The sequence below is a fragment of the Pseudorasbora parva genome, chromosome 20 (assembly GCF_024679245.1).
Source record: "Pseudorasbora parva isolate DD20220531a chromosome 20, ASM2467924v1, whole genome shotgun sequence".
In the NCBI taxonomy this organism is placed as follows: Eukaryota; Metazoa; Chordata; class Actinopteri; order Cypriniformes; family Gobionidae; genus Pseudorasbora; species Pseudorasbora parva.
In genome coordinates this window covers 2395659-2406022 of record NC_090191.1, presented here as the reverse complement: position 1 = coordinate 2406022, position 10364 = coordinate 2395659, and the positions used below count along the sequence as shown (strand labels likewise).

Here is a 10364-nt window from a genome sequence, read left to right as displayed (position 1 = left end):
TGGTCTATATATGGCGTGAGGACGCGGCTATCTTCTCGGTACTGTTACAGATCCACCATGTCACCACTACATTTCCCATCATCCTCCCTGGCCATCATCTGCATATACACACATATACATATGTACAGCTCTGGAAAAAATTAAAAGAGCACTGCAAAAAGACCACTTATCAGTTTCTCTGGTTTTACCAAAAGCAACAACTGGTCAAAATAACAAAAAAGATGCAGTATTGTCAGACCTTGAATAATGGAAAAAAAATAAGTTCATGTTCATTTTTTAACAACACAATACTAATGTTTTAACTTAGGAAGAGTTCAGAAATCAATATTTGGTGGAATAACCCTGATTTTTAATCACAGCTTTCATGCATCTTGGCATGCTCTACACCAGTCTTTCAGATTGATGTTGGGTGACTTTATGCCACTCCTGGTGCAAAAATCCACTCAGCTTGGATTTTGTTTGATGGCTTGTGGCCATCCAGCTTCCTCCTGATCACATTCCAGAGGTTTTTTAATGGGGTTCAGGTCTGGAGATTGATCAGGGTCTTGCTCTGGTGGTCCTCCATCCACACCTTGATCTTGAACAGTGTCTGTGTGGCATGGTGACCAGTCCTCTGAGTTGGGGAACGTTGTCAGAGCAGAAGTTTTCTTCCAGGACAACCTTCTACGTGGTTTGATTAATGCATCCATCACAAAGACAAATCACCGATTCCAGCCTTGCTGAAGCACCCCCAGATCATCACCAAATTTCAAAGTAGGTGCGAGACAAAGTGGCTTGTAGGCCTCTCTAGGCCTCTGTCTAACAATTAGACGACCAGGTGTTGGACAAAGTTGGACAAACAAAAATTGGACTTATCAGAGAAGATAACCTTACTCCAGTCCTCTATAGTCCAATCCTTATGGTCTCTTGCAAACCTCAGTCTGGCTCTTCTTTGCTTCTCTAACTTTGCAAAACTTCAGCCCTGCCCCTAGGAGCCTGTTTCGAACCGTCCTCGCAGTTCAATTTACCCCAGCTGCCTTTTGCCATTTTTTTTGTAGGTCACTTGATGTCATCCTACGGTTGTTGAGTGATATTCGAATGAGCTGGCGGTCATGCCGGTCAGTGGAGAGTCATTTTCACCCTCTGCCGGTCTGTAGCTTTGCTGTCCCCAATGTCTGCTGCTTGACTTGACCTTTTTTTTTATGAACCACCATCTTTGAAGTTTTAAGGATGGAAGCAACTTGATGCTCACTGTATCCCTCTGCCAATAAAGCCAGAATTTAACCCTTCTTTTCCCCACTCAAAACTTTCCTTTTCAACTTTTTTGATGGCAATTACTTTTGACGTACTACAAGCACTGTTTTTGCCATCCAGCTGGTCCTACTGCAAGAGGATAGTGATGACCACAGAATTGTTTTTTTTATACTTTTCCTTATTAAATAAGTTTGATTCAAATGATCACCTAATCAGCACCTCATTTAGTAGAATGAGGTGTGCCTGTGTTGGAATTCAATGGGCATTGGAATGGAATGGCTTCCACACTCATAGAGATGCTGATTTAAGAAAAAAATGCAGTGGTCTCTTAATTTCAAAATGAATTTGCGTTAATTTTGACAGCTCACCAGTCACGGAAATTAGGGACTCAAGTCAGTTCTGGGGCATGTTTGGAGAAGTTGTGGCCATTTGAATGTAGGCATTTAACAAAGTTTAAACTGGACAAAACGGTCAAAGTTTTGCAGTTCTCACCTGCTTTTACCTGCTGGGAGTGACAATAGGGCTCAGTTACATCTCATTTAGATAAGCCATACCCCCTTTGTAAAGCTGCATGGTTGCATAGTGCGTAGTAACGACAGACGCAACGGATAAAATTGGACTGCATATTAACAATAAAGTATATATAACCATCTAAAAGCCCATTATAGTAATGGGGTTTTTTAGCAAGGGATACGATGCTAACAATTACAATTAAAATGACAGTTAATAACAATAGGTAGGTATGGGAAGGTCTAAACATGAGATAACGTGTCGGCTACGTGTTCTTGAAAACAAAGCGAAAAACTTTGATGTTTATGGAAACTCACCCCACAAGAAACAGAAGTATTTTTGCAGATCTCACTGCCTCTAATGAAATAAGTCATTCGGGCTGTCCAGTCCTACATTCTGTTTGTCTTCTGTATTATCTACTTGTTCAAATTTTATTATGTAGTAGGTTAACAATATTTTTCTTTGTGTGAGTCACTCAGCACGGCATAGCATGTCAGGCCCATAGAGAGAGCTTTATTGGGGCAATTCAAATTTCATTCAAACCTATCTTACTCATGCTGTTTTTTTTATATAATCAACATATAAAATTAAAAAAATATATTATAGCCTAATATTTAAACAAAGCCTAATTAAATAGGCTATACGTTTTCTTTAACCCATGGCAGAAGAAGTCAAATGTGCATTCTGATGGACATTGTCCTTTATGGCAGTGGATATAACTCACAATACATTAGACATTTTAGCCATACAGATATGTTCAAGACATAATTATAAACTATAAATTGACTACTTTAATTTGTGTACACTCACAAAGGTCGTTGATTCAGAGAACAGATTATTATAAAATATATTATATTATTTCAGAATCCACCTTTCTTGTTGAATTAAGGCGGGTTTCTGAAGTTCAAAAGAAGATAATTACAGGATGAATCAAAGGCCTGAAACACTGTTTGCTGAACAACATCACTGTGTCATGACCAACCTGCTCTTCTACACTGAAAACAGCCCCACTGTTACTGTCCCACCTAAAATACAACACCACGAAACAGTTGACAACAAATAATTTAAGACAAGAAATTGGAAATCTGCAGAGACACATAGAAGGGATGACAAAGGAACATCAGCAAACGAAATATGAACTGATTGACGAAGCACTTTTCATATCCTATCTGAGAGTAACCAATATAAAAATTATAAGCACGCCCTTATTCAGACAGGGGCAAACTATCTAGGGGCCATGAAGGTTTCCCAGAGGCTAAAATAACCTTGTCTACATTAAAGCCATGCGCTGATGCGCCATTCCACGGAATCCGTGAAAATAATGTGGAACTCTCCAGAAGCCGCAGCCTTATACTTAATGTACATCTCACCCATCACAAAGACAGACAGGCTTATCATATGTATGACCATGGCATGTACATCTCAATAAGCAAGGAGCCAGCAGCCATATCACCCTGTAGCCCAAGACTGGTTTCCCACTGAAGCTAAGCAGGGCTGAGCCTGGTCAGTACCTGGATGGGAGACCAACTGGGAAAACCAGGTTGCTGTTGGTAGAGGTGTTAGTGAGGCCAGCAGGGGGCGCTCACCCTGTGGTCTGTGTGGGTCCTAACACCCCAGTATAGTGATGGGGACACTATACTGTCAAAGAGCACCGTCCTTCGGATGAGACGTTAAACCGAGGTCCTGACTCTCTGTGGTCATTAAAAATCCCATGGCACTTCTCGTAAAAAAGAGTAGGGGTGTAACCCCGGTGTCCTGACCAAATTCCCTTGATTGACCCTTACCAATCATGGCCTCCTAATAATCCCCATCCACTGAATTGGCTCTATCACCCTCTTTCCTCTCCACCTATCGCTGGTGTGTGGTGAGCACACTGGCGCCGTTGTACTGTGGCTGCCGTCGCATCATCCAAGTGGATGCTGCACACTGGTGGTGGTTGAGGAGAGACCCCTGACATGAGTGTGAAGTGCTTTGGGTGTACAGTAGTACATTTGAAAGCGCTATATAAATGCCTCATTCATTCATTCATTCATTCATTCATTCATTCAAGGAGTGAACGTCTTCTAAAAAGGACAGCCCTCGGAAACACACCAAGAAACAGCAGAAAACCAATTGCAAAAGAAGCTCTCAGCCACCAAGAATCCTCTGTCCTCCAGCAGAGTCCAGACCGGCCACAGGACCTCCATCACAACACCAGAGCTACACAACGGCAAGAACCCTCCGTCCTTCAGCAGAGTCCAGACTGACCACAGGACCTCCATCACAACACCAGAGCTACACAACGGCAAGAACCCTCCGTCCTCCAGCAGATTCCAGACTGACCACAGGACCTCCAACACAACACCAGAGCTACACAACGGCAAGAACCCTCCGTCCTCCAGCAGAGTTCAGACCGACCACAGGACCTCCATCACAACACCAGAGCTACACAACGGCAAGAACCCTCCATCCTCCAGCAGAGCCCAGACCGACCACAGGACCTCATCACAACACCAGAGCTACACAACGGCAAGAATCCTCCATCCTCCAGCAGAGTCCAGACTGACCACAGGACCTCCATCACAACACCAGAGCTACACAACGGCAAGAACCCTCCGTTCTTCAGTAGAGTCTAGTCCGGCCACAGGACCTCTATAACAACACCAGAGCTACACAATGGCAAGAACCCTCCGTCCTCCAGCAGAGTCCAGACTGGCCACAGGACCTCCATCACAACACCAGAACTACACAACGGCAAGAACCCTCCATCCTCCAGCAGAGTCCAGACCGACCACAGGACCTCCATCACAACATCAGAACCTCCAGAGCCTCCAATGGCTCAAGCAAAAATTCTGGCAGGGATGTGGAGTTAGGCAGGGCTGCAGTCTAAATCCGATTCTATTCAACATCTACATTAATGATCAGCATCAGTGCTGGAGCGCTCTAGTGTCCCCGACCTCACTCTACACCACAGAGGTCAGATATCTGCTGTACATTTTCTGCTGTGATGTGAAATTTGGGATCAGTTCTGAAAACTTGGATAAAACTTCAGTAAAGAATCTACAATCTAGTCCATCAAACTCAACTCCCGATTGACCACAGCTACAACCCCAAAACTATTAAAGAAATTGACAAAATCGAAGACACTTATGATGAATTACTAAAAACACATTTGACCTCAAAATACCCATAAATAGAACCACAAAACTGAACAATTATCTAGTTATTAAACAATTGAAAGAAAGACTAATCCTGTCCAAATACAGATTGAGTGACCATGATCTAGAATCTAGATATAGAGAGAGGAAGACCTAGACAAACATGGACAGAGAGAGAGTAGACGATCTGCAGACACTGTGATCTACAGGAAACACTTTCTACTCATCTGTACTAAATATGATGTAAGAAACATTTCTGGCAGATTTCAGATTTGACACACTGACTCCATCATTCACTGATACTGAGAAAATGTATAGTGTAACTATGTCATAATTAAATGTATAATGTAAGAAACTATGTCATCTCGAATTGAGTACCAGCGAGTGGACCCTTATGGAGCAGGCGAGTAACAGAAATGTGAATGTCCTGGTGATATTGGCCTAACAATGGGATACAGTGTTGAAATTAATAAGACAAGAGACGTTATGCAAAGCTACAACATTAACATTATTACAGTTTATAATGGTACACTTGTTAGCTAGGCTACTACCCCTGTAGCTAGCTAGCCATTACGTTATTCTAATGTAGCCTATGTTTGTTTTTCAGGTGAGAGCTGTGCTCAAGCCTTTCAAAATAGCCACTGAGGCGTTATCAACCGACCGATTCCCAATAGCATCAGTGTTCTCCCCTTTAAAGTATGTGCTTTTGTCACATCTCAAGCCATCCATCTGCGATTCGGCAGCACTCAATGAAATGAAAACTAAAATCTCAACGGATCTTGAGAAGCGATAGTCACAACAAAGACGCATTCATGCTGCTTAATACAGCTAGCTACCTCGACCCGCGTTTCCATCGGCTAAATCATTTGGATTGAGACCAGCAGCAGGAAGTATGTGAGAAAGTAAAAGCGGAGCTGATCGCGATTGCGGAAGAAAGCTATAAGGAAGATGAGGAGGGAGCAGCCAATGGCGAAGGGGACACAGTGCAAGGAGAAAACCACTCTCAGTGCTATGGGCGATCTTTTTGGGAATGTTTCTCCAAGGCGCAGCCGCAGACGCATGGGTTGGTAAGCCTACCTTGGACATTGGCAAAATGTTGAAACAAGAAATGCTGATCTACGAGAGTGAGACCCCTGCTACCCACCGACGGCAATCCACTGTCATGGTGAAAGACATCAGGGTCTAAGTACTCTCACATTGCCCAGCTGGCACAACGCTACTTGAGCATCCCAGGCACCTCGGTTAGAGCAGAAAGGGTTCTCTCCACGGCGGGGATTATAGTAAATAAAAAACGCTCTGCACTAGATCCAGAAAACGTAGAACGCCTTGTGTTTTTGGCCAACAACCTTTAGGACCTAATCTTGCCATGTTGATTAGTATAACCTAATGTTAGTATCACTGTTACATGTTACGCACTTAAGCAGCTCACTTTGGTTTACTTTTGTTCTACATTTCTTTAATGCTAATTTGTTTGGATAAGTTTGTATTTTCGAGCAACAGTGACAAAATACTTGTTCAAGATCCCTCTAAGATGTGTTTAAATGAAAGAGTGAAATTTGAGGCCGGGGATATGTGTAACTAATGATGCGATCTACGCAGCCCTCATACGAGAGCAATGATCAGAACTGTTGACAATGAAAATGTTAAAGGGGGGGTGAAACACTCAGTTTCAGTCAATCTCATGTCAATCTTGAGTACCTATAGACTAGTATTGCATCCTTCATATCTCCGAAAAGTCTTTAGTTTTGTTATATTTATAAAAGAAATATAGGCTGTACCAAGTCTTTCCGGAAAAAAACGAGCGGCTGGAGGCGTATTGAGTGGGCGGAGCTAAAGAAGGACGAGCGCACACAAAGGGGTGACGTCCTCAAGCGTGGAGATGAAAACGCTACCCTAAATAAACCATGGCTATCAATCAGATTCAACTAATACAGATATGATCCAGAATCAGATCCGGAGGATGAAATAAATTGAACAGGAGAAGCAGCAGCAGCAGGACGTCCGTCTCTGTGGTATGGACTGTATTTAGTGACCTGTCAACATTTGTGTGTGTTTACTCGTGGTTTATGATGACATGATTTGGTTTATGGACTATTGTAGGCGACTAAACCTTAGCAGTAGCAAGCAAAGCGGTTTTGCACGTCAGACTAGTGTAACGTTATACATAGCAACAGCAATGGAGTAACCGTTAGCGCATTTGAATGATGAAGCACGCTTTGTGAGAACACTAGGTTTATATTTGGGTGGTTTTACAATTAACAAACTGACACCTATATTGGTCAGCTAAACAAATGTATTTAAACACAGACCGTAGATCACTGCTCCATTGATAAATTAACTAACGTTATACACGATCGTGTTGTTTACTGATGTTTACTTACACGACGATAGCCAACAGCACAGACATTTGAAGCAGTTTTACTCACCGCCTGCTTCCAAAGCAGGACCATGAACCTTTATCGTTGGGACCGCTCCGTCAAAAACACACTTCTTTGGTAACTGTTGATTTCGTGAAGTCCTGTGACAGCAGTGACTGTGGAGATCGACTTTTGCGGCACGACTGAAGCGTGATCTTGTGCCGCTTCCCGTCATGTCTGCGTTCAAATCGGTTCAAATGCGGCGCTGCCTTCCCAGAATGCTGTGCTGAAGCGTTGAAGTCGCTGGATATCCCCCATAGGAATAAAGTGGAGCGCGGCGCGACCATAGTGAGAAGTGTTCACGGACGACTGGATCTGCAGCTGAGAGAGTGTTTATGGGCGTGCATTTCCTCTCTCGCTATAGTCACGCGCTCGCGCACCCTACCGGGAGAAGAGCTGTACGGCCCATACAAGGACCTTCCGCTCTATTAACGTCAAGCCGAGCCATACTCGAAACTTGTGAGAAACCGGAAGGAGTATTTTTGACACAGAAATACTCCATCAAACGTCCAACATTAGTTTTTGAAACTTTGTCTATGTTTAGGATGGGAATCCAAGTCTTTAACAGTGGAAAGCTCAGTGTGCATGAAACAGCATTTCACCCCCCCCCCCTTAATTAGAGTTGACAACTTCATTCATTTTATGTCTAAGCTCAATCATTACTTATTTAGCAAGAAAGCTATCACCAGTTGGTATTTACATGTTTATTTATAATACTGAAGTGCCCTCTAGTGGACATTATGTAAAACAAGTCAACTACGAGCTCATAGTGGAATTGGCAATGCTTAAGCCCGTTTTTATAGTGTGTGTGTGTGTGTGTATAGATAGATACATAGTAAATATTAAGTCAAATTTGAGCATGTAATATTCGAATATAATTTGAATATTAAAAAAAAAACAATGAATGAAATTCGAATGGAATAATGGAGGAAGATTGACAGCCCTAATATATATAAATATAAATATATATATATATATATATATATATATATATATATATATATATATATATATATATATAATTATTATTATTTTTTTTTTAAATATGTTGATGATTTGGCAACATTGTGATACACAGTCTAATGAGCTCATTTGAAATTGAAAATTGACATTTGATCAAATGACTGAGTTCAGCTTTGAGAATGAAACCAACCTGTTTGTTCCTCAGTTTCTTCATGTTTGACTCTCAATGTTTCTTCAGTCTTCACGTCTTCACTCTCCTCTTTAATAAACGCCATCTTTGTTTGTTCCTCAGTTTCTTCATGTTTGACTCTCAATGTTTCTTCAATCTTCACGTCTTCACTCTCCTCTTTAATAAACGCCATCTTTGAGATAAGAATAATCACAGAAATAAAAAACACATCCAAACTAAATCAGTAGTTCAGTCACTGGTAAGAGAGTCAGTCAGAGTGAGAGTTAATGGCCTTAAATGACCTGATTCCACAACAACAAACTCTCTAAAAACTACAAATTAATAAAAGAACACAATTTGTATAGTAGGTTCATATTTAGACATTTTATGATACATTTATTCATCAGGGCCCGTTTTTTCAAAAGATTTAATTCGGATAAAATTGATCCGGATTTAGTAATCCTTTTTGTGCGATCCGTGATCACGTAATCCAGCTTACTTTTGGAGCCAGTTTTTTAAAGCAACATCGGATTGGATCAATCTGATCTGGATAGGAACTTTTCAGGATCACTAAATCTGGATAGCCAGTGCTGGATAACCAGTGCTCAAACATGATAGGAAACCACAAAGAAGAACTATATGTAAAATGCAACAAGTAGAATAACCAGTGTGAGGTCAATATAAGTTTAATTTTATTTGAAATGAAAACACACACATTTAAAAAAAGAAAAACCCCACCCCATCCTCTTCCAGCAGTCCGCTCATCTGAGACTTACAACACAAACACTGGACATTGAGGATATTTAACAAGTATCATGTATAGATGTACTGTAATCATGCATCACTAATAAATCCAAAAACAAAAATATTTTTGATTGTGATGAATATATCAATTAGTGACAGAATAAAATGTATTGCTTTTGGTCCATTTTGACAGTTGTTTAGGGGATTATTTTATGAGGCCAAACTCTTTCTACTTTGCTGTAGGTATATACTGAAAGGCTGAATACGTTAAAGCCTACCTAATCACTGTAGCCTATTATCATCTCTAGGAGTGCTGTGTCAGTGATTTGGTACTATAATGCTTTGATACCAATTCTTTGTGTTTGATAAATGTTTTATTATTTGTGGACAATAGTGAATTTATTGCATATTGTATTTACATGTGATAATTTACTCTCCATGTTTATGATAAACTGATTCCTGATATATAGAGAGAAATGAGACATATTTTCTGTAATGTGTGAATAAAAAATAAAGTTCATTAATGTTAGGTAACGCATTATAATGTAAAGTTCAATAATCAAACATTCATTTAACTGTTCTTGTTGAAACTATAACATTGACCGAACAGTTTTTATTGATTTAAACACTTTAAAAGCTTAAAACACAAACCTTTCTTCAGCAGAATCACAACAGATGCAGGAGCGCGGCGCAGCCTTATGACGTCACATCTCCACTACAAAATAAAAGTCCTGATCTCATACTCAAGTCACAGATGTGTAGAGACATTCACATACAAAAAATAAAACACATTTCAGTTGAATTCTTCAATACATATTTAAATGCGTGTTGGTCAGTGATGTGCCAAAAATAACTACCAACGAAAGAGTTTGAACCACATCTAATATGTGAGATTCAGTCAATGCTAAACACAAATGTTTGTGTGCAGAAATCATTTATACAAGGGCCAGAGAACTTTTAATTTCTTTAAACTTATTTTTTAACTTATTTAGTTTATTGAGTTTAATCAAAGCCAGTAAACATTTGTCGATATATTTTGTCTTTATAATTTTATAATATAGTGCCACAGACTCAACAAACAAATATTTTGTGATTTCTCCAAAGCTTTTGATAGCATTCAGTCTTCTGTATTTCACTCATTAAGAATGGCATTGGAGGGAAAGTTTTTGAGGTATTGAAATCTATGTATTC

General features: G+C 40.4%; 1 protein-coding gene across 1 annotated transcript in view; it reads right to left on the bottom strand.

Annotated features, from left to right (window-relative positions):
• Positions 1-10364, bottom strand: part of LOC137049965 (zinc finger protein 91-like) — a 284608-nt gene that overhangs the window by 247223 nt on the left and 27021 nt on the right. The window contains exon 9 of the mRNA XM_067428716.1: positions 8451-8622. Coding sequence (XP_067284817.1) covers positions 8451-8622 — 172 coding nt within the window. The remainder of the gene's footprint in view (positions 1-8450; positions 8623-10364) is intronic.